General features: G+C 32.5%; 2 protein-coding genes across 2 annotated transcripts; both read right to left on the reverse strand.

Annotated features, from left to right (window-relative positions):
- Window positions 1–15645: 15645 nt before the first annotated feature.
- On the reverse strand, window positions 15646–25378 carry LOC139486588 (uncharacterized). The gene is made up of 3 exons (XM_071271512.1): window positions 25227–25378; window positions 24883–24987; window positions 15646–15963 (listed from the first exon to the last, which is right to left on the reverse strand). Exons 2-3 carry the CDS (start codon window positions 24985–24987, stop codon window positions 15700–15702), a joined length of 369 nt encoding a protein of 122 aa, XP_071127613.1. The 5' UTR covers window positions 25227–25378; the 3' UTR covers window positions 15646–15699.
- A 50-nt stretch (window positions 25379–25428) lies between these two features.
- On the reverse strand, window positions 25429–26668 carry LOC139486589 (uncharacterized). The gene is made up of 2 exons (XM_071271513.1): window positions 26321–26668; window positions 25429–26003 (listed from the first exon to the last, which is right to left on the reverse strand). Exons 1-2 carry the CDS (start codon window positions 26462–26464, stop codon window positions 25794–25796), a joined length of 354 nt encoding a protein of 117 aa, XP_071127614.1. The 5' UTR covers window positions 26465–26668; the 3' UTR covers window positions 25429–25793.

Genomic DNA, 26668 nt, shown 5'->3' on the forward strand with positions numbered 1-26668 from the left:
GCAGGAGGTATCGTTTTTTTTTTTTGGCATAAACAAATATTGCAGTGTGTTTCGTTTTGCTCCCCTCGGTGAAATTATAATATTTGCACGCCCTCACCTAGATCTAGATTTGAAATTAGTTGTTATGTTAAAATAAACAATAAACCTTAAGCGATGTATTATTGTTGACCATTCGAGATTTGTGATTTTAATATTACTATGCGGGACGCAAGGGACTTCAAATCGAAAATAAATGCAAAAAAATGTGAAGTTTTGTGTCTTTCAAAACACGAACAAAATACAGAATTAAACGCAGGATAAAGACAATAACTGGTTAGTGTCATTAAATGTTAAGCTGTATTTGTACTCGGCTCGAAACAGGAGTATTAGCTCGCTAAAGCTCGCATTACACCGGTGTCTTAGCCTCGTACACCTACAGCTGATATTTAAAGACACTAAACAGTTATTGTCTATATGTTTCCTATGTTTTAAGAATTTATGCATACGGGTTAATAATTTTATTCTCCTAAAAAAAATCAATGGTGTGCATTTTAACCAAAAACTGGGAATTCGCGTCTGAAACAGAAATAAAAACAAAGCTATCAAATCAAATTGGTATTATGGGTAATATGAGAACACAACGGGTGCCACATGTGGAACAGGATATGCTTTCCCTTCCGGAACATTTGAGATCACCCAAGTTTTTGGTGGGGTTTGTGTTGCTCAGTCCTTGTTTCCTATGTTGTGTTCTGTGAACTATTTTTTGTCTGTTTATCTTCTTAGTTTCTTTATTATCCATAGCGATGTCAGTTTATTTTCGATTTATGAGTTTGAATGTCCCTCTGATATCTGCCATCTTTTGCCCCTCTTTTTAAGCGCAATATTTCCACGATGAATAAATTGGGGTTCTAATGATGTACTGGTTGGTTGTTGTTTTTAGTTTGTTCTTTTTTCCGGGGGGGGGGGGGGTACATGTATATATCTTATATGCAGTATAGTGATTACTAAAAAAAAAAGCTGTATGTTTAGTAAAACGACGAAGACGAAATCATGTACTTTTTAAGTAAGTTAATACTCACGTGCATGCGATAACTTAACAAACTTTTTAAGGTTAAGGCACTTTTATTCTAAAAATGATCCAAGTAAGATCAGTTTCACATTTAACGGCGCATATCTAATCTAAAAATCCGAGCTATTAAATCACGCGATAATTCCCATTGATTGAGGATTACGATTGATAAGCAGTGACCATGCAGACATGGACACACACTCTCCCGATTAAGTGTTTAAGTTCACATGGACAAGCAATATGAGAATCATTTAAATAAAAGAAATAAAAATTATATTGACAAGACAACGTTATTTACAATGACACATTAAACGATTTTAAAACGGACTACGGCTGTGTTTTAGGTTGCAGTAACTTATTTACGATCTCAAATGCTCCTGGCTTTAATTGTACCATTACTGCTAATTTCCTAATGCTTGTAGAGTAAAACTTCAGTTGGCTTGCTTGCTTTGTTTGTATTAACGTTAGTTTAAGCACTATTATAAAGATCGACTTCTGCAAACAATATAGACAGGCATTATTAAAACAAGTATATGTTATATTAAAATATGATTGAAAGTTATCCCAATTCCAATTGTCAATATACAAACAAAGCAATAAAACTTACCAAAGTCTTACCCTGCATGAATAAAGAAATTAGCTGTAATTGTCACGAAGAAGTACTTGTATTCACGCTAAGGTTGTCCACTTTACACCTAAGGCATGTGGAATACTCAGCGTTTTACTTTTTACTTGTACAATCTTACTATCCATGCAGATGCAAATTTATACCCTTTTCTACTTACAGTTACTGTAACTAGGCGACCATTTGATTAGTTAATAGATAATGAACTATGAATAATGGATGTACTTCAGCGTGGTTCAATTCTTGTACACAACTATTTCCTGCATTTTGTGTTGTCGATAATTCCCTTTCATTAATCAGGCCTTGGACCGACTAATTTATTAGTTCCTACTAGTATATTATATTATAATTAAAAGTTCGGTTATACGATACTAAACCTAACTGAAGGCACGGAATCCCTTCGCATATAAGAAAAAAAAAATATTTAAGAAAAACTGCGAATTGATACAGGAACAGAACTGAAATTAAATGTATCTCTGATGTTTAGGTTGTTTTTTCTTTTTAACAAAATCTTTCTGTTTTCGCTAAAAATGAAACTGACACTCATCGATGTAGCGCAGTAAGCAAAAGAAAGCAATCGACAGATTGATGCTTTCTTTAACCATTTCATTCATAAACACAACTGTTATAAAGTCTTTACAGCAACAGGATTACTTATTTCCTGGTTTGAATTGTTTTGTTTCGGAACCTTCTTAGAGCTTACTATTCGATATGGATTTTCTATAGGTTACTTATGGTTGCTTTCATCTGTCATCTACTCTGGTTAGTAGTTGTCTAGTTTGCAATCATACCAAATATTTTTTTTATTTTAAATTTATGTTATTCTCTGTATAAACGATCAAGCTATTCATTCTGAGTATATAAAATTAACGAATATTAATTATATGTCACTTTGATGTACCATTGTAATTATCACGGGATTGAAACTCAAACGTGCATAGGATTTTGAGACGGTGACCTTTAATAATTCACATCTATACAAACTGGACCCCTGTTGTGTTCACCTCGAAGTGCAAAGCTACATGTATAGATGGAACGGCGGACCAGTTTAACATCTATAAGTCATTTTGTCTCTGGTGGATATTTGTTTCTTGCGAAACATAGCTTTTTATTCGTTTTCTCGTCCTTAATACGCTATAACTATTTGTTATCATAAGTTCCGAACACTGACCAGTCGATAAAATGCAACTGTACTATTTGTTTAAGGTTTTACACGAATTTGCGACGAAGCATATTGTATAATATTCATTGAATATTCTTTTCTTAGTATAATTGAGATTTTTTTTATCCCGGTTTAATGTTAATATTTCTTATAAAATGTGATACATATGAATTAACAAAAATTCATAACTCTAACTACATTTTTGGGACTTTGCACTTTACACTAAATATGACTTTTTGTCCTTACTGACACTAAAGTACAATTTTGTAGATGATTTGTTGTAAAATTTCACATTACTTTAAGTCATGAGTACAATTGATTAGGAAAGGAAAATTCTATGTCGTGCATAAACGGAATAGAACACGGAAAAAATATTCTTTATACAACATGTATATATCTGGACAAATTTCTTTGTTTCAAAAGAGTTTTGATTCAATATTTGAAGGTACTTTTTTATTGCAAATTTTAAGACAAAGCTGAAATATCTACACTATATTATTTATGGTTTTCTAAAATGCTCTCATCGGCAACGTTTAGGACTGAATATTAATTTCTAGTTTATGGAAATTAGTAAAAAAAATCACAAGTTTTTAGAAATATCATCATAATCTATAATTTACCCCCCCCAAAAAAAAAAGCCATTGATGATGATGATGGAAGTTTTCAAAGACCGTGACTGGCTATACAGCCCTTAGATATATATAGAAAGATGTGATGTGAGTGCCAATGAGACAACTCTCCATCCAAATAACAATTTAAAAAAAGTAAACCATTATAGGTCAAAGTACGGCCTTCAACACGGAGCCTTTGCTCACAACGAACAACAAGCTATAAAGGGCCTCAAAATTACTAGTGTCAAACTTACATACATGTATCTATAAGTATGTTATGCTTATTCAAATTAATTTTAAACGTCAAAGTACGTGACTGTTTTTATTAACGGTTTCACTAACTGCAAAAGCAACTGTCAATGAATAAATCGACAACTTGTAATGGTTTTTTTTTTTTGCACAACACATATATAAAAAAAGAAGATGTGGTATGATTGCAATGCGATAACTCTCCACAAGAGATCAAATGACACAGAAATTTTAATAAATTTATATATAAAGATCACCGTACGGCCTTCGACTGTGAGAAAAGCCCATGCCGCATTGTCAGCTCCCTGTGATTATTTTCTTGTGATTTTTATTCTTGTGGCATTTTTTCCGGTGACTTTATTTTCTAGGGACTTTGTGACCTTTTTCCCGGGACTTTTTTCCTGTGACCTTTTTTTTCGTTTATCATTCTCTTTAAAATAGGTATCAAGTTATAACTACACTGTTATTGTCAGATTAGCTAAAAGCGTAAACATTTCAAATAAAGGAAATAAAAATACTGAATTATATTTCTGAACAAATTTTAAACACCAAAAAAAAATCAAGATCAATGTAAATATATAAATATCTTTATTAGTCTCATTTGCTAAAAATAACAAAAATAAAAGTTCCATTTAATGATTGGCAGTAGAATAATTATCTGTTAAACAACTAAGCTAAGTGTGAAATGTCTGGCAAGTTTTCAAAAGATGTCCTGCAGAGTACGCCCGCTGGTTATTTGGGTTGATTAAAAAATATATGTACTCCTCGAAAACGTTGTCACCACTTTAATTAATACACACCTGTTGCAATAAAATGTCTTTTTAGCTTTACAGAAATATGTTATTGTCAATAGTCCACTAAACTTAAACATAAGGCTGCATATACATGTTTCATATGCATGATATTTCATTGTATTTATGATATGCAAATAAAAAAAAAATATTTTCTTATAATACTAAGATTACAGTAGCTGTATTAAAAAAAAATATAAATCTAGCTTGTTAAATCAAATTAAATGAAACACAGACTGACTGAAATATTGTCCCTATGTTTTAAGCAATCGTAGATACATTTTATTCAGCATTTACTTTTAATCATTTAAAATAGAAAGAAGACTATTTACAAACTACCGTACTACAATTTTCTGCATTCGTTTTATTGTAAATTAGTTACATGTAGATATTTGCAACCCGGTATATCCAGTAAGCCATGTGTAGAGTACACTTTAATATAGGGATATTCTGAAACATCCTTTTTACAAAAAATAAATAATGAACCTGTGAATACATTTAATCTCAGCATGAAAGTAAAATATAATATTTCCATGTCTCAGCAAGTTTTTAATGACTATACTGCGAACAAAAAAGTTTTAACAAAATTTCACATCATTTAATTAAAAAAGACGGTCTATTCAGACCTGAGCCAGTGACCATCATGTGGTGATTGTCGTTTTTTTTTTAATAAAGAAAAATACATGTGATGATGTGATTATAAAATACGAAATTTATCTGTGAAACGAACCCAATTACCTTTCGTTTTAGAATGATATAATCGTTCACACACGCTGTAAACGTTCTAATACGAAATGATTAGCTTCACAATTTACCGAACAACACGCTTGTTATAATGCTATGTCGTGTATAAACGGAATGGAACACGGAATGGAACACGGAATGAAATGAACGAAATGAATGGAATGAATGACACGTAAACGGAATGAACGAAACACGCAAACGGAACGAATGAAAAACGGAGCGAAAACGGAAAAACGGGAAACTTGAGTGGTTCAGTAGCTGTACATATCTTTTTAACCCCGTTGGTCCTTCATATCTTAGCAAACCCCGTTGGTACTACATATCTTAACAAAACCCGGTTGGTCCTACATATCTTAGCATAAACCCCGTTGGTCCTATATATCTGAACAAACCCCGTTGGTCCTACATATTTGAACAAAACCCCGTTGGTCCTATATATCTTAAACCCAATTGGTCCTACATATCTTAAACCCAATTGGTCCTACATATCTTAAGAAAACCCCGTTGGTACTACATATCTTTACCAAACCCCGTTGGTCCTACATATCTTTTTAACCCCGTTGGTCCTACATATCTTAACAAAACCCTGTTGGTCATACATATCTTAACAAAACCCGTTGGTCCTACATATCTTTTTAACCCCGTTGGTCCTTCATATCTTAGCAAACCCCGTTGGTACTACATATCTTAACAAAACCCGGTTGGTCCTACATATCTTAGCACAAACCCCGTTGGTCCTATATATCTGAACAAACCCCGTTGGTCCTACATATTTGAACAAAACCCCGTTGGTCCTATATATCTTAACAAAACCCTGTTGGTCCTACATATCTTAACAAACTCCGTTGGTACTACATATCTAAACAAAACCCGTTGATCCTGCATATCTTAACAGAAACCCCATTGGTGTTACAAATCTTAACAAAACCCAGTTGGTCCTACAGATCTTAACAAAACCCCGTTTGTCCTACATGTCTTAACATAACCCCGTTGGTCCTACATATCTTAACACAAACTCAGTTGGTCATACATATCTTAACAAAACCCCGTTGGTCCTACATATCTTAACAAAACCCCTTTGGTCCTACATATCTGAACAAAACCCCGTTGGTCCTACATATCTTAACAACACCCCGTTGGTCCCACATATCTTAACAACACCCCGTTGGTCCTACATATCTTAGCACAAACCCCGTTGGTCCTATATATCTGAACAAACCCCGTTGGTTCTACATATTTGAACAAAACCCCGTTGGTCCTATATATCTTAACAAAACCCCGTTGGTCCTACATATCTTAACAAACTCCGTTGGTACTACATATCTTAACAAAACCCGTTGATCCTACATATCTGAACAGAAACCCCATTGGTGTTACATATCTTAAAACCCAGTTGGTCCTACATATCTTAACAAAACCCCGTTGGTCCTACATGTCTTAACATAACCCCGTTGGTCCTACATATTTTAACACAAACTCAGTTGGTCCTACATATCTTAACAAAATCCGTTGGTCCTACATATCTTAACAAAACCCCGTTGGTCCTACATGTCTTAACATAACCCCGTTGGTCCTACATATTTTAACACAAACTCAGTTGGTCCTACATATCTTAACAAACCCCGTTGGTCATACATATCTTAACAAAACCATATTGAACAGACTCTATTTTAAAAGAGTAAAATCCAATTTATTCCTTTTTCTAATCTTTTTCAATGTTTACCATAAATTGAATGCAAATTTCATAAAGAAACACACATTTTTTACAATATTCCATGTTTTTATTCTTAAAACTGATAAAATTTACATTTAATGTTCAGGAAATTTTCCAAAATATATGAAAGTTTTAAAATATTTGTAGTGAAGCTGTATGTGACAACTTTTTTTTCGGGAAATGTCCCGAAATCATTTTCAACATTATTATTTATAACATATATGTTAGCAGAGCGTTTTAACAGAAATATCTGAAACACATTTTGGGAAATATCCCGACAAAAATTAACTAACTACAAAATATGTACACAGATGTCTTCAAATATTTCAGAATTTATCCCGAAAAATTAAGTGTATATGCTAGACCTAATAAATAATAATTTCTTTTCACATTTCGGGCAAAATCCCGAAAATATAAATCTAATATCAGGCACATATTTTTACATAGATTTTTGTTACCCATTTCGGGAAAAATCCCGAAAAAAAATCTACAAGCAGAAATAATGCGTTTCGATTTTTTAAACATTTTTGGTAAAAATCCCGAAAAACAAAATCTTAAAGATTTTACAGCACAAAATTTTGATACATTTAAAAAATTTTTACATAAATTTATTTTTTTTAAATTTTGATTCATAAAAATTTTGATTCATAAAAAATATGTTTCTAAGTGAAAAATTATGTATTTGTTTATAAACACATTTTTCATTACTTTTCTTAGAAATATGAAGGTTACTCGCTATTGCATCCCTTTTGTCATGCTTCAGTAATTTTCTAAATATAAGATCAGGCCAATTTGTCCCACAAAAAGGGGGTCTTTTTGTTACCTCTTAATACTATTTATAACAGGTCGATTTTAAACTGGCCTAAGCATAAACTTTAACATGTAAACTGCAAAAGATTGCAAGTTATAAAACTATGATTTAGGGTTCAGGATTATTAAAATCCCCAAGCACATGTATTGTCCAAAAGCTTATTTAACTGCATATAAAATACCCCTGGTTCTCCTTAAACTGAACTAACCCGGTTATCACAAATATTTCAGTGTAAACTAAGGAAAGGAGTAGGTTCACTAAGACCCCTTTTTGGCCCCAAAATATAGCAGTTTTAGAAAATTGTAAAAAAATGTAATCTTTAAGCTATATTTTGGAAAGTAAAATGCTTCTGCTACATAAATATGAGCTGTTCTTGACGATACAATGCACAAATATCGCGTTTTAGCATCATTAAGTCATGCTAAATTACTGAAATCTTCAAAATTTTACCATTTTGGTCATTTTTTAGACGGTTTCCGTCTAAAATGAAAGTGGCCGCATTCGTGTTCATTCATAATATTGAAATGTAAGTTGTATTTGATGATAATACGAAACATATATAAAGATTGAGGATGAACACGGATGCGGCCACATTCATTTTTGACAAAAACCATCTGAAAAGTGACGTTTTTTGGCATATTTGATAGATTTTTCATATTTAAGCTTGAATCAGAGCGTTTTTATTGACTAAATCAGTTAAAATCTTTCACATAAACTAATCGAATCAATTGAAATAGACACTTAAGTGTTTAAAAAGTGTCCAAAACTTTCGTCAGATGAACTTGAAATTTGAGGCCAAAATCGGCCCTTACCGGACCTGCTCCTTTTCAAAGTCAAAATTCCATTACAGAGAGGCTGGTGAGGAGGGCAATTACTGCGTCCATAACACATTGTCATGATTGTACCCTTCTTTCACAATCAGATTTCCATGTTCAGTAACTTATTTGTAATTGTTTAAAAAATACTGACTTCATGATGAACACTTGAAAGTACAAAGTTTCAAGTTTATTTGAGTGATCATAACATCATAGTAAACTATTGTACAAAAAACCTTTACCTACTGTACTTAGGCCGGTGACCAAAGTCGGATTTATAAAATTTTAATCGTCAAAAATGGTACACGTCTATATCATATATCATTGGATTCGGAAATATGTGTACTTTGAGATTCTTCTGGTCGTCAAATGAAAATATGGTGCAGTTTTTCAGAAATCTTGATCAAAGGTCATATGTCGTTTTCAAGGAAAATTAAAATTGAATATCCAACTCTAATTTAAATACCCTTTTTAACAGTAGAAGGATTGAAAACTTAAATCTATTTTCTTCCTTATTCAATTTTTCATCCAAAAAGTGGAAAATAATCATTATATGAGATTTCCGAACACACGTAAATCTATGGACAAAAACAAAAATTGGGATAACAAACCAAAACTGAGGGAAACGCATTAAATATAAGAGGAGAACAACGACACAACATTAAAATGTAACACACACAAAAAAGGACTAAACATTAGACAAAATCCGATGAAAGTAACAAATATAACATCAAAACCAAATACATGAATTTGGGATAGAAAAGTACTGTGACACGTCTTATAGTAATGTGAATTCACACTAAAATAAAAGAGAAAACAAACGACACAACGGAATCACAACGTAAACATGTTATACATGTTATATAACTTATAAGTGGCGATTCAATCAAGTCGGTTTTAAAGGTATCAAAGGGTCAGAAACAAAACCTCAAAGAATCACATAAAATCTACAAGGAGAAAGACTGGGTGTAAACACGGGATTATAGTTTCAATGGATCAAGCGCAAAATGAATCATCATTCAGTCAAAATGTCAAATCCGAGAAAAGAATATAATCTATACAACTACTGATCAGAAGACCAGTTTAGTATCTAAAGATATCAGTCGTCAAAAATTTGGCAAACAGATGTCCTCTTTGCAACTCTGAAGTGCATCTGTTACAGAAAATGTTCAAACATGACTTTTGATACTTTTGATATAATAGAGAAATTAGCACCCATGACCTTTTAATCACCATATATTATGTTAGTCTGCAGTAACTGGGATCATTTGACTATTCAGAACAATGAACTTTTAAACAACTCTATCTGGAAGTTAACCTTTTGTAAAATATTAAAAATTACCCTATTTTCTTTTTGCTTTTGGTTTTTTACCTAATGCCCTATCAATTGCAGTGTTCGTTGTTTAGTTGTCGTGCCTCTCTGAATGTGATAGGTCGATTTACCTCAATTATAGTCTTCAATTTTTAACCTTAATTAATTTGTAATTAACGGATAGAAAAAAGTCATGATTGCACAACCATGGCATTTGTGTTAAAACACGGAAGCACTTAACATGTTCAACATGTTCAAGTGGTAAGTTTACGGATTTTACGGATGACATCACGGGTAGGTTGATCGTTATCGAAAATCTGTTTTACAGATGAGGACGAATATTATCAAATTGTCGAAACCACAATCCTGACCTCATCCCTTGAATGCGACATACTAATAAAGACTCATCATCGGGTTTGTACTTACACAAGCAACACGACAGGTATCTTATATAGAGTAAAATCAAACCTGTTTTAGTGACAATCGTGTTTCCTAGTCTTAAAGGGTTTTATGTGTTTGGTTTGTATACTGTTGTGTGTATTTTGTTCTTTTTGTCGTTATTGTCATGACATTCTCAGTTTTCCTTCAAATTATGAGGTTGCAAGTCACTATGGAATCTTTTCAACTCCTTTTGACACGAATTGATAATACATTAAGCAGTAATACGATTTGACTGGTTGTAAAGTTAAATATAAACAAGATACACGGAGAAATTATAAAACGATTTTTTACTTTTGAGGTAACAGCCTGAACATTTGCTAGAGGTATTAGGGGAGGGTTAAAATCTCCAAAAACATGTTTAACCCCGCCACATTTTTGCGCCTTTCTCAAGTCAGGAGCCTCTGGCCTTTGTGAGTCTTGTATGATTTATAATTTTAGTTTCTTATGTATAATTCGGAGTTAAGTAAGACGTCCATATCACTGAAGTAGTATACATATTTGAAGGCTGAAGGACGCCTCCGCGTTCGGGTGTTTCACGCTGCATTGAAGACCCATTGGTCGACTTCATCTGTTGTCGGTTGTTGTCTCTTTAAGACAGTAAAATTGAGAATGGAAATGGGGAATGTGCCAAAGAGACAACAACCCGACGATAGAGCAGACAACAGCAGAAGGTCACCATCAGGTCTTCAATGCAGAGAGAAATTTCCGCACCCGGAGGCGTCCTTCAGCTGGACCCTAAACAAATATATACTAGTTCAGTGATAATGAACGCCATACTAAACTCAAAATTGTACACAAGAAATTAAAAGTTAAAATAATACAAGACAAACAAAGGCCAGAGGCTCCTGACTTGGGACATGCGCAAAAATGCGGCGGGGTTAAACATGTTTGTGAGATTTCAACCCTCCCCCTATACCTCTAGCCAATTCCCTATTTCAATTCTAAAGTTTATGTTGATCATTTAATTTATAAATTTTTCAGTCAGTGAAACAATACAGAACAAACCAATAAGTTACTAGTTCCAGGCTTTTAAGTATGACTCCACCTAAGAATCATGCAATATGAAGAAAAAGTGATTTACCCTATGTAACCAATATGCTAGATATTTGGTTATGTGACATACTTTGAGTAAAAATTAACATATTTTCAACCATTATTGTTAATGCCTACTATAAATGTCATTTATATCCTAATAAAAATTCAGATGGGCATGTTTTTCTCACTATATAAGTATTGGAAATATGATGGATGCTATAACATATATCTGTCGTGAGCAGGCGAGTTGTAGTAAACCATTTAGCATTTCAGAAAATATGGAATCTCCCAAACAACATATCAAAAAATTATATTTGTAGCCTATGATCAGTAAAAAGTTATTTTCATTTTAAATTAACCGCTTTTTCTTACTATTTCAAGGAAAGACAACCCTTGTTGAACTTCAAAACAAGTGAAAAAAAAAATTTCATAATGTATTCTGCATTTATTACAAAACTGCAATTAACAGTGTTGAGGAATTGATAATTTAGTAAAGATTCATTGTTTATTGCTTTAAATTGGATAGATAAATCATTTTTACCGATGATTTTTGTTCTGTGCATCGTGTTTTGTAAACAATTTATCACTTCTGGTTCTGCTTCACAACATGTGGAGGCAAATTTACGATGTTGTTTATCATACAATATGAAGCTGTCATCAAAGAAATTCTAGTTGTGTTCTTTACTAATGTTACCATAAAGGAATCTCATGTAGTTGGTGATCGCAATACTGGTATACTAGTATTGTGCACAATACTGGTATACAAATTTTGTACCAGTATTGTATTCCAGTATTGTACCAGTATTGTGGGGTTTTTTTTATAAACAATACATATAGGTAGTTAATCTTTTATTAAAGGTGTCACATATATATATATGGATAATGATATTAACACGACATGACAATTTTATATGGAATGATTATACATTTTACATGTGTGTTTATAATTAACTGATGATGCCATACATGTAGATGGTACACTGTGATTGAACTTGTTGTAATCAAAGAAAGTTTTAAATCTTCTGATGTTTTTTCTTAAGGAAACCGTACTGTCTCTGCATTTTAACAAACTCTTTACTTTTCTTCAAGCTTTCGCTTTCCAAAACTCTATTATTAATGAACTCCTTAACATTATTTCATTTGTATAATATCGTTTCATATTGATTTACAAAAAAGTGAAATTTATATTGACGTTAATGCTGTTATAGCTTCTGTATCATCAGCATTAGTATTTGAGTATTTGTACCAGTAGATATATCTGCTACGAATTGTACAAAATGTTGTATTGCATGCCCATATGGTTCTGAATCAACTGCTTCAACTACCCTTAACATTTATATAGACAAAACTTTTATTTTATTATTTATATAATTAACAATTGTTTGAATAATATGAGTTAATTACAGTTATACTTTGTTTATTTAGTTATTATTTTGAACTGGTTGTTAATTGATTTCACAATTATCCTTTGCAGTATAATCTTTTTGAGTTAATTTAATCTCCCTTTGATCTTCAGTATCTAATTTTGCTTAAAATTCAGTTTTCATTATACACCTTACAGTATAGTCAACAATAAAACTACAATACTGGTATATCAGTAATGTACCAGTATTGCTGTTTTAAAGGTTACAATACTGGTACAAAATTTGTATATCAGTATTGTGGACAATACTGGTATGCCAGTATTGCAATCACCAACTACAGGAGATCCCCCTAAAGACAAAACTAAAGCTAAGTTTGTGTCATAGACATGGAAAATATCATTTGAAATTATCTCTTGGACTGTCGAAAAGTATCGCTCCGTACAAATACTTCAATCAAGAAATAACAACTGAAGAAATCAGACTTGTTTATCGTGTTATCTCACAGAGAATGCATGTTTACTATTTACATTTCACTCATAGTTTATACACCATAACAAATTTGGTATAGAGTTTCAATAGGGTAATTAAAAGTTACAAATGGAAACTTGACATGATGATGAAGACAACATACAGACAGTCAGAGGCCTTTTCATAGCCAAAGGAGCCTGAAGGAATACAAAATACTTCTCCCAGTTGAATGTGGTAGGTTTAACAACATGATTACTTTTTTTTATTAAATGTGGAATAAAAGTACATTCATAAAATAGGATATTTTTATTTTTTGGAAAGGGGGAGGGGCAATGACTCAATTTAGTATGTACATATATGTGACCAATAGCTTTCAAGCTGATGGTCCCAGTGAAATGCTAGACATGTAGTCAAGACAGTTAGCCTGTTTAGTTGAATTATTTATTTTAATTTTATTAATATTAAATAAACCTAAATATTTGAAATATCTAAACAGGATGATTTGGAATGATTGTCGTTCGCCCTGATTCACGTTCAACCTAGTACCTGTTTGCCCTGATACCTGTTTGCCCAGGGTCCATTCGCCCTGATTTTTTTTTCCAAAATGTTTTCTTGTTTCTTTGTTTATTATAACTATAATCTGAACAGAATATGTTGAAATTTTGTTGAAAAATTACCCTAATAATTGTACATATATAGCCGAAACTAATTTATTATGTGTCCTTTGATTTGTTATGTCATTGATCAATATTTGATCAAAACAAGCCATTAGCTTTTAAATATTTCCATGATACAGTTTTCATAAATTTAAAGAATAAAAATATCTTTATTCAACTTCAATGCTCTCAATATCATTTTTTTAGTAGGGCGAACAGACTCTACATGTATGGGCGACTGAACCCAGGGTGAACATGTTATTAGGGTGAACGGACCCGATAGCAATGAAAGCATTCTCAGGTTGTTGTCGCTTTGACACATTCCCCATTTTCCTTTCTCAATTTTATTTATTACCATGCTACATGTTCATGATGTAATAGGTAGACATGCTAGAGATCAATTGATAGTCACATACTTTCTATGTTTCTGTCATTAACACTATACATCCTTCAACAATGAGTTAATCCATACTGTATAGTAAGATCTGAATAACCCAAAAATAACAAATGTAAAGCATTCAAAACAGAAAACTATTAAACGGTCTGCTTTATATCCATTTTTTTTTATATAAAAAAACAAATGTCGTAATGATACATGTACATGTAAATGCATGATATATATGTAAACCTCAGATCTATGTACGACCTCAAATCTGTGTCCGTTTCTCAAATATATGCCTGATCGTGACGTCAATCGCTAATCTATGTCCGTAAAAAATGATTAGACCTCAAATCTGTGGCCGATTTAAAATCATGACGTCATTCGCAAATCTATGTCCTTAAAAAAATAATTCGACCTCAAATATGTGGCCGATTTTTAATTGTGACGTTTTTCTCAAATTTATGTCCGTTATAAAAGAAAAGTCTTTAAAACTATGTAATGTTTAAGGTTTAGCCATGTGCAAATTTATGCCCGTCTAATAATTTCGGCCTGATAGTTTTTTTTTATTAAGTCATTTTCCATAGGTCAATATTAATTTGTTGGTATGTGTTTTACATGTGTGTACAAGAGCTCAAGTATCAGTAAATCTTTCGTTCTTATGTTGTACTGCTATACCACTGTCCCAGATTAGGGTGAGGGTTTGGATCCCGCTAACATGTTTAACCCTGTCACATTATTTATGTATGTTCATGTCCCAAGTCAGGAGCCTGTAATTCAGTATTTGTCATTTGTTCATGTGTTCCATTTTTGTTCATTTTTTTAACATAAATTAGGCCGTTAGTTTTCTCGTTTGAATTGTTTTACATTGTCTTATCGGGGGCCTTTTATAGCTGACTATGCTGTATTGGTTTTGCTTATTGTTGAAGGCTGTACGGTTACCTATAGTTGTTAATGTTTGTGTCATTTTGGTCTTTTGCGGATAGTTGTCTCATTGGCAATAATACCACATCTTCTTTTTTATACTAGCTAGATTATTTCGCTTGTATTTAAACAGAGACTAAGAAAGTCCCTGATTTAAAATATTGTTTTTTAAGTACGGTCTTGTATGATTTTTGTTTTATAATTTCTCCATGTTTGTGGTTAAAATCATGTGTGTGTTATTATTGTATGCCGTCTTGAAGAGTTAAACTACACATTTTTTTAACTAAAAAGACAGTAAAGAATTACTTCTTGTATGCAACTTATGCGTTCTTGAATTGTCTCTAAATTCTCTCATATTGCTGTTAAATTGACATTCATACCACATTATCTATTATATGTTACTTTAAATATCAATAAAATCATTCTGAATTGATAAAAATAAAAGTTACGTGATCTATATTTTTAATTACAATATTTGACCCACAATAGAGCATATATCAATTGTTAGGTCTTAGTTGATATCTATTTAGTTCAAATGTAAAACTTGTAATTATGTCTTTAATAACAAAAATCTTTCCCCGAGAAGGATCATTTTTTTATGTTTTTGGCATATTCCTTCTCTCCAGAAACCGGATGTAAACACTGCCGTCCCTTTGTTCATAGCTGGATTTGTTTTGAATTGCAAATACTCCCCAATAGTAGGAGTGAAAATATCCTGATAATTGACAGAAAACAGTTCAAGAGGATATATCTCTAGTTGACGTTTTTGAAAATAATCCATCAGCCCACTATTCATAACAGATTTTCCTCCAGTCTAAAAAAACAAATCATAAAGCAATGTTAAACCATTTTTATTAATAAATAAAATATTAACATTACTTTTGTCGTATAAACCACATTGGCACTGATAATGAATAGATACATAAAAAGTAAAAGGATCAGAATTTTTTTTTTTATATAAATTAACATTTGATATTTTTATTTACATATCTATGAAGCGCCAACCGTTATTGTAAATGGTTGGCAGATATTATATAAATATCAATTTTAAAGTCGAAGGAATAAAACTGTTTTGAAGTCCAAACTTTGAATAATCAAGAATAAGATTTGTTGGAATTAAATAAAAGCAGCTTTATTAAAAGCTAATATCATAAATAATAATTATGAATCAATTACAATATATCTAAATAGAATTGCAGTGTGTGCTATAATAGTGAAAATACATGAATAGTAAAATCTAGGTCACTTACTAAAAACAGCTGATCTGTCTGCGAGGTAATTTGAAACTGACTATACTTTTCTCTAAACGTTTAAAAGATCAAGTTAATCAATACACCTAAAAATAGTACGTGTGTACACAAAATGAAAGTAACCAAAATGGCTATAAAGTTGACAAGTTCGATTTGGGATAATTCTAACATTATAAAAGGATAAATATGGATTAAATAGGATGCATGAATAACTTCTGAATAAGGTAATTATGTTGTAACTATAGAAAATCATTCCGCATAACAAGCAAGTGTACAAAAAGTGAAAACATGTATGACCTAGTTTCGCGGAAAATATACGCCGGGAAATACGAATGAATGAACGTTATTATTAAAATAAACTGCAAATAATCGTGGCACAACACTGCTCCTCTTAAAGAAAAAAGAATTCTGTCCCTAGAATTGATATAAAATGAATGAATATTCAAATTTCAACTAAGAAGCATACATACAATGTATATAAACAGTAAAATAATAAATATTATATATAAATCTCATAAAATTAAAGTTCAATATGATTACAAAGTTCTTTCCTATTTTCTTGAATTCACAACACAGACGGAACTTCTCATCTTCTTAGCGGAATGACATGTTAATTGATTTTTAAGTGTTCTCACTTCTTCTTTCAGCTCTGTCTTTCTTTTCTCCAGTCGTTCAATAAAATTCCCAAAACGAAGACACTCAAATTTATGTTTTTCTTCTAATTCCTTTAGTTGGTTGGCATGTGTTGATTGTAAATCAATATATTTATTTTCTAATTCTACAATTTTTTCATCTTTTGGGTCAACCTTTATTTCTACAATTTCAATCTCTTCTTCTTGTATGAATATTTGATTCTTCATAAATGTTGCTTCATCAACTTCTTTAATGTCTTCACTTACTATTACAACATAAGGATTACTGCTTTTCACACAAATGTGTTCTTTATTAACATGAGGTTTTTTAGGATCTTTTATGTGCCTTTGCCACTTAGCATTTGAAATGGTCTTGAAATTACATGTTTGGCATAAAAATGGGACTCTGTCATCCGACGTATGTTTTATAATAAAATGTTGGATGGTATTTTTGGTATTTCCTCGAAAGGGACACTTGGAACATTGAAACAGTACCATATTTCTGTAATAATAAAATTAATCAATACTTAAAATACTTTATAAATTAACAAGTATAAAATATTACTTTTTTAAAAACAGGAATAAATACATGAAATAAATACATGTATACAATATTTGGGTTTACACTTTTAACATAAAATTTATTCTAAATGGTTGAGTTTTCTACTAACCCAATCTGGTATTTCACCTACGTACGGTATTAATTTATCAATATGAACAACTTCGGTTCTAGTTTTAAAACAAATTTCATAAACCACTGTGCTCAAAACTTTTGAAATTAAATAGGGACCAAGCCATGGGGATTTAAATTTTTGCCTTATAGTTTTGTCAAATTTGTATACAAGATCCCCTTTCTTATATTTATATTTTGTAAGTCTCGTGTCATGGTTCTTTTTGAGTCTTTCAGCATTTGTCTTTAGATGTTTCCTGGCAATCTGGTATACGTCTTGTAATTTATCTTGAAGGTGTTGAGCATATTCAGATTGCCCTCCATATTTATGGTCTGGTAATGGATATATCAGTTTGATAGGAATACTGATTTCTCGACCTAGCATTAGAAAATTAGGTGAGAAGCCTGTAGCAGGATGTGGTGTACTACGATAAGCTGCCAATAGTAGGTTGATGTTTACATCCCAGTCAGTAGCATTCTTGTTGATGAAACTTTTTATCATCCCTGCAAGGGTTCGATTAAACCTCTCAATAACTCCATTTGAGGCAGGATGGTAAGGTGTTGTCCGGGTCTTTGTGATTTCTAAAATGCTACAGACAGCCTTAAACAATTCACTCTGGAAATTACTGCCTTGGTCACTGTGCAGTTCTAATGGTATTCCAAATCTTGTTATAAATTCCATTACAAATTTTTGTGCTACAATATCAGCTTTTTGGTGTGGCAATGGATAAACTTCCATCCATCGGGTGAAATTATCTCCTATTACCAATAAATATTTATTTCTTCTCTGTGTTTGTGGTAAGGGTCCAATTACATCAATACTAACTCTGTCTAAAGGGTAACCCACTCTATAATCAACCATTCAGCTTTTGATTTTCTACTTTTACTTTTAGTACAAAGTACACAATTTTCTATGTGTACTCTGACGTCTTTTGTCATTTGATACCATGTAAAATAATTTTTCATTTTCTGGACTGATTTCTTAATACCAAAATGACCAGAATATGCAGTATCGTGACAGCTGATTATTATTTCTTTCTTTATAACAGCTGGTACCAGAAGTTGTAAATGATCTAGCTCACTTTTAACTTCTCTCCATTTTTGGTATATTACTCCACCAATACGGACAAGATTACTCCAATTCAGCCAATAATGTCTTACTGCTGGGCTGAAACTGGCACATTTATCTCTATCTGGTGTTTCTTCTGCATCCATCCATTTATGTAAAAAGCTGTAATCTGGGTCTTCTTTCTGGAATGTACTCATCTCTTTTTCTGTGTATTTAGTTAACCAACTGGAACAATTACCATCACTTGACTGTGTTACATTCCTTATTATAGGTTTATCTGTTAAATTCTTTACATTATCAACCTTTTTTCTAAATTCTGACCATTCTTGTTTCCATTCAATGCATTCAGCGCAACTGGAATCAAGATTTCCCTCTTTCAAATGTATACAAATATCATTTTCATTAGAATTTCTAGACATTGCATCAGCATTAGAATGTTTTGTTCCTGGGTGGTGTTGAATGTCAAAATTGTATTGACTAAGACTTTCAATCCATCGTGCTAACTGTCCCTGAGGGTCTTTAAATGCAAATATCCATCGTAATGATCCATGGTCTGTTCTCAGCAAAAACTTTCTTCCAAGCAAATAGTGTCGAAATTGCTGTATAAATGTGACAACTGCAAGTAATTCTCGTCTTGTGACACTATACCTCTGTTGTACCCTGTCTAGTTTCTTTGATGCATACGATATAACCTTTTCTTTGTTTTCTTGGATTTGAGACAGCACAGCGCCAATACCTATATTAGATGCATCTGTGTCTAATATAAACATTCCGTCTGATTGTGGGTATGCCAATATTGGTGATGTTGTCAGTGCGATTTTTAATTTTTCAAAAGATTCTTGACAGGGCTGTGTCCATTCAAAAGGTACATCTTTTCTGGTAAGCTGACTGAGTGGAGCTGCAATGTCACTAAATTTGTATATATACTGCCTGTAATAATTACATAGACCAAGGAATTGTTGTATTTCTTTTGCTGTTGATGGGGCTTTCCAGCTATCTACAGACTGTACTATCTTTGGATTTGGCTTAATTCCCTCTTTACCTACAACATGCCCTAGGTATAGTATTTCTTCTCTTAATAGATCACATTTAGATGGTTTAAGCTTTAATCCTGCATTTATAAGTCTTGAAAAAACTTCATCTAGTCTTTTAAGATGTTCTTCTTCGTCAGAACTAAAAATTATAATATCATCGAGATATATCAGGAGTGTTTGCCATTGAAGTCCTCTAAATATCAACTCCATGCATCTCTGGAAAGTGCTAGGGGCATTGCAGAGTCCAAAAGGCATCTTTGTATACTCATACAGACCATACTTGGTAATAAATGCTGTCTTTGGTTGATCTGATTCTTCCACCATCAACTGCCAATAACCACTTTGAAGATCGAGACATGAAAATATGGACGCTGACGCTAAACAATCGAGGCACATATCTATGCGAGGAATAGGGTAGGCATCTTTAATTGTAAGGTCGTTGACCCTGCGAAAATCCACACACCAGCGCACAGAGTTGTCTTTCTTCCGAACAAGTACTACTGGTGAAGCCCATGCTGATTTTGATGGTTTGATAACTCCCGTCTTAAGTTGATCTTGTAAGTTTTCAAATTCTTCATTCTCAAATCCTATTGGTGTCCTTCTAAGTGGCTGTCTTACTGGTGCTGCACCAGCTGTATCTATTCTATGTTTTATAAAGGAACATGTACCAACATCAGTTTTAGAACCAGCAAATGCCTTGCTGTTCTTAATGAGCATATCTGCAAGCTTTCGTTTGGTCTCTTCATTTGCTATGTTTTTGCTACTTCTTTCAAATAAATCCTTAAGATGATCTGGTAATGCAGGAATTTCGGCCTCATTTCTGCATTTATCATTCATCTCCCAGGAATTTTCTGCTTTACAGTTCCGAATGGTACTATTCCATTCATCAGGAATACATACTGGTTCATCTGTAAGGTTGATATTCATCTTCAAATTGTGCAACTTGCAGATATTCTTGGTATTATCATCCAAAGGTTTTGTACTGTTTTGGATATCATCAAATTCTGTAATATCTGTAACTGGATGTAATTCTCCTATTAAGTAATTTCTTTTTAACTGGACAGGATGGTCCTCCATATTCACCAGTCTAAATGGAATGACTTTTTCAAAAGGGTCAACAAGGATTTGTGCAACCATAATTTTCCGATTATCTTCAACCACTGGTTGTAACATGGTATATCTGGTATCTATAACATCAGTATTACAACTTCCACCAAACAATATCATCTCAGAATTGGCTGGAACGGTTACATTTTCAGTTAAAACCACTCTTGCTATCTTGTCATCCACCTTCCTCTCAGTGTAACACTCTATCCACTTGCCGTCCACCTGTATTCCCTTCTTAGAGTTTATTGTAATGTCAAGTTCATCTACAATATCACATCCAAGAAGAATACTATCACCAATAGGGGCAATATACATATCCCAAGAAAATTCATGGTTCCCAAGTTTAACATTCATCATAGCTATTCCATGGGTCTCCATACTTTTCCCTGCCTCAGCTACTACTAAATTTCTGGTCGCTTTCTTTAATATTGGTCTCTTTTCCTCAGGAATCCCAAAATACAGACTGCTATTAAGAACCGTCACTTCTGCTCCTGTATCCAAAACAGCTTTGGTCACCTGCCCATTAATACTTATGGGAACTTTAATTGTTGCTGACCTCACTCTGTCTATCTGGATAACACAACTAGATTGCCGTCTACTGTCCATCTTCTCCGTTTTCATCATAGGAGTCATTACAGCTGTCGAGGTACTTTGTTCTGACGTCAACTCAGACATTACCTCTACAATCTTTGTTTCTCTCACAGGTGACAAAGGACTTAAATCCTTTTCTTGTTCTTTATTTCCCTTCTGCATCTTGGATTCTTTGAAAAGTATATCAATATCAAAATCTGCTGACTCAGCATCTTCCTTTCTCATCTCTAAGGAAACTGCTGACTCAGCATCTTCATTTTTCATCTCTAAGGCTGACACTTGACCGACAGTCCCAGCCTCTACTTGTTTAAAGAATTCTCTTCAGTGCTATTCTTATACTGTTGTTTACCATTTTTCTTAGTTGGGCAGTCCCTGCTGTAATGCCCTGCTTGGTTACATGAATAGCATTTGGAGTTGGGTTTCTGTTGTTTTTCCCTATATGGTCTCTTCTCTGTGGTTTGATTATTCAGCTTTTCCTCCACTATTTCTCCAACTGCCTTTGTTATATCTCTGGTCATAGACTCTTTCATGTCCCTACCAAACTGATTCAATCTCTCCTCAGTTACGAATCTCTGGGGACCTGCTTTTCTGCAGTTGAGGTCTTCATAGTCATATCCTTCTTCTTCTTCCATTGTCTCCACTTGACGGATCTGAGTTTTGCCTTTCATGCCATTCTTACATGTTAGATGCCAAGTCACCAGGTTTATCGTTTCTTCCATGGTTTTTGGTCGCTTGGTCAGCACATCATATGCCAGACTCTGATCAGGTAATCCAGACAACATATATTCAATACTGATATTATTGAACAGCTGTTTGTCCATTCCAGGGTAAGCCTTTCTAACCATGCCTTCTATCCTAGCAGCATATTCATGGATGCTTTCTTTATATTGTTTCTTGATGGTCTGTAATTCACGTCTGTAGGTCTCTGGAAAATTGTTGTTTCCAAAACGTCTTTCCATTTCTGAGTTAAACAGCATAAAGGAAGTGCGAACTTCTGGAGCTAACTCTGTGGCAAAAGTAAGGGCCTCATCTTTAAGGACTAGAAGGATTTCTTCTGTTTGCTGTCGTGGACTCCAGTTATTACGTTCTGCAATTATCTGGAACTGTACCATAAAAGTTTTCCAGTCTCCTTTACCATTAAAAAATGGAAGTCTTGACTTATAGGAATCTTGACTTGCAAATGATTCTGTTCGATTTCGCATTGGATAGGCCGTCTCACTAAATCTTGTGTCAGGGTAGTATGTGGAATTTTGTTGATTCCATCTATATGGTTGTTGTTCACTGTTACCATGGTTACCATAATTTCTATATTGTGACTGCATACTATGTGCTGAAGGTTGGGATTCAGTAGTCATTGTTTGCCTTGTATTAAATTCTTTCTCTCTTTCAAGTTCTTGTATCCTTCGTCTAAGTTCCATCACCTCATCTGGTTGATGATTCACATATGTTGATCTGTTCAGATTGCTGTCACTTAAAGAAGATGTTCTGGGCCGTGATAGGTTTGTCATGGTATTTGTCTGATTTGCTGTCATTGGTTGAGTCAAATTAGTAGTACTATTCATTGGATTTGAATAAGAACTTACATTTATACTATTAGTACTAATATTTGTATGTAACCCCCAAGCAGGATATGACTGACTGTTTAACCTAATACTAGGTGAACTTATAGTATTAAAGTTTGAAATGCTGGGACCAGCCATTGAACTATTAAAATTATTAACACTTGTAATTGAAGGGTAAGTATCAGAAAAAATACCACTAGCCCCTGGTGCACTATTCGAAACAATTTGTATCTCATTTTCTCTTGTTAAACCCGAAAAATTGGAATTAACACTACATAAGGGAGCTCTTGGGGACCCTCCATTATTTAAAAACATAGGGGGTGGTAGTTGTCTGTGTCTTAAATTCATATTTAATATACCAGACTGAATTAATACTTAATTTCAGTTACCCTTATATTATTAAAATATTTTCAGGAAAAATACACCTTGAGTTTCAATAACTCTTAGTGCTAAATAATTTGATATGGAAAAATACACTTTGAGTTTCAATAACTCTTAGTGTTCAATATTTTATTTATGCTAAATACACCTTGAATTTCAATAACTCTTGGTGTTCAATAATTTATTTATGGAAAAATACACCTTGAGTTTCAATAACTCTTGATGCTTAATAATTTATTTATGGAAAATACACCTTGAATTTCAATAACTCTTGGTGTTCAATAATTTATTTATGGAAAATACACCTTGAATTTCAATAACTCTTGGTGCTCAATAATTTATATGGAAAAAATACACCTTGAATTTCAATAACTCTTGGTGCTCAATAATTTATATGGAAAAAATACACCTTGAATTTCAATAACTCTTGGTGCTCAATAATTTATATGGAAAAATACACTTTGAGTTTCAATAACTCTTAGTGCTCAATATTTTATTTATGCAAAATACACCTTGAATTTCAATAATTCTTGGTGTTCAATAATTTATTTATGGAAAATACACCTTGAATTTCAATAACTCTTGGTGTTCAATAATTTATTTATGGAAAATACACCTTGAATTTCAATAACTCTTGGTGTTCTATAATATCATATGTAAACCACAGTATGAGTTTCAATATATGCTGATTTGTATGTTGTTGGGTTTTTTCTATGTATTACTTTTTTCCTCTCTTTCTCTTTTTTTTTTTAAATGTTCTTTTTACCGCTGCCACCAATTGAAGCGCCAACCGTTATTGTAAATGGTTGGCAGATATTATATAAATATCAATTTTAAAGTCGAAGGAATAAAACTGTTTTGAAGTCCAAACTTTGAATAATCAAGAATAAGATTTGTTGGAATTAAATAAAAGCAGCTTTATTAAAAGCTAATATCATAAATAATAATTATGAATCAATTACAATATATCTAAATAGAATTGCAGTGTGTGCTATAATAGTGAAAATACATGAATAGTAAAATCTAGGTCACTTACTAAAAACAGCTGATCTGTCTGCGAGGTAATTTGAAACTGACTATACTTTTCTCTAAACGTTTAAAAGATCAAGTTAATCAATACACCTAAAAATAGTACGTGTGTACACAAAATGAAAGTAACCAAAATGGCTATAAAGTTGACAAGTTCGATTTGGGATAATTCTAACATTATAAAAGGATAAATATGGATTAAATAGGATGCATGAATAACTTCTGAATAAGGTAATTATGTTGTAACTATAGAAAATCATTCCGCATAACAAGCAAGTGTACAAAAAGTGAAAACATGTATGACCTAGTTTCGCGGAAAATATACGCCGGGAAATACGAATGAATGAACGTTATTATTAAAATAAACTGCAAATAATCGTGGCACAACAATCTACATGTATGACTTACGGGAATAGCATTTTCTTTATCGTTGAAATCATTTACAAAGCGTCTTTTGTAAAGTTCCTTGTAATACGGACTTGCACCTTCCATGGGATCGAGATTCTTTGGCATCTGAAAGAATATAAAGTAAAATATGTCGGAAAAAAATTTAATTTTAAAAAAACATCATTAATTTACATGATTTTTTTCATTTCGATTTGTTTTAATTCATTCAAAGGTGAAAACGTGTAAGACGGATCAACCTATTTTTTTTTAAATTAGCGTATAACTTTTTTTTTCAAAACACACATACACTATGCACACATGTGCAAAGTAGCAGAAATACTCTATCATACTAAAACATTACTTACGACTTCTAAATGTGCAATATCATTTGTTTCCGTAGTGAAGTATGTATCTCCGGTTTCTGTAACTATATGATCATTTTCCAACTGCCTTCCTTTGTTTGTCTCCTGAACTTCTTGGTGTTCTTCATTAGGTTCCGACACAATATTTATGGCTTCTTTAATAAAATAAGTTTAAACAAATTAAACTGAATAGTCGATGGTTGTGTAACGTCCTGTGGCAAATTTAACGCAAACATATAAAATATTAACATGATAACACAGTAAATTTGAAATATGCATTATTTTTATATAGATAAGACCGTTGGGTTTCCCGTTTGAATGGTTTTATACTAGTAATTTAGGGGCCCTTTATAGCTTGTTGTTGAGTCAAGGCTCCGTGTTGAAGGCCGTATATTGACCTATAATGGTTTACTTTAAAAAAATTGTTATTTGGATGGAGATTTGTCTCCTTGGCACTCACACCACATCTTTCTATATCTGTTTACATTTATTTTTCTCATAACATTGTATTTTAAAAATAACTTTGTTTAACTAATATTAGGGCCTTAAAACGTAAAACCTTTCAGATTACTATTGGAGTAAATAAAGACTTGTATTATTACCTTCAAACGTTACATCTCTGTCATTTATGTTTCTCAACATCTCCAAATTTCCATTTTCATCTTCATTTATGTTACTTTCAGGTAATATTTCACCAATTTCTTCTTCTTTTTTTTCTACATCTAAGTGTGCCTGTTCTAGGAACTTTCTTTCTTCTTCAGTTAGGAGCACAAATGGAAGCTATAAAAAAAAGAAACGGTTTTATTGCCCGTAATATTTTCACCAATGCTACAATAGATACGTTATATTTACATACAGTACATGTATCACTTTGGCATTTTATGATATTTTAGAATAATTTATGAATGAAATAGAATGAATTTAGTGTAAAACTTTCATATAGTTTCACAAGATGTGTGTATGTGTGTGTGTTACTTTGTTTGTGTTGCGTAGTGTTTTTTTTTTTTTTTTTTTTTTTTTTTTTTTTTCTTATATATTTCAGCTGTTTAATTCGCCATATATTTTAAAATAAAGCATTAAGCTAAGTTTATAGTTACCTGTTCATCAATAGGTGGTGCAAAGTTAGGTCTTTTAAAGTAAAGTTGATATGGTGTAGAAGGCTTTGTACTTTTGTGTACCCTGTTGTTGTAGTTGTAATAAAATTCTGGTAATTTTGAAGGCCAGTCTTTTTCTAACGACATCTCTTTTCTAAATTATTCAGTTAGTGTTCTGTTAAAGCGTTCTACGCGTCCGTGGCTTTGTGGATGATAGAGACGTCCATGTATCTGCCTGGTCTTAAAAATTGAAACAACTTCAGCCAAGTTTACCTTGGTAAATTCTTTTCCGTTGTCACTCTGTAATATTCTTGGCGGACCATACAGATAAACATATTTTAAAGTTAGTTC

The sequence above is a fragment of the Mytilus edulis genome, chromosome 8, assembly GCF_963676685.1.
Source record: "Mytilus edulis chromosome 8, xbMytEdul2.2, whole genome shotgun sequence".
NCBI lineage: Eukaryota > Metazoa > Mollusca > Bivalvia > Mytilida > Mytilidae > Mytilus > Mytilus edulis.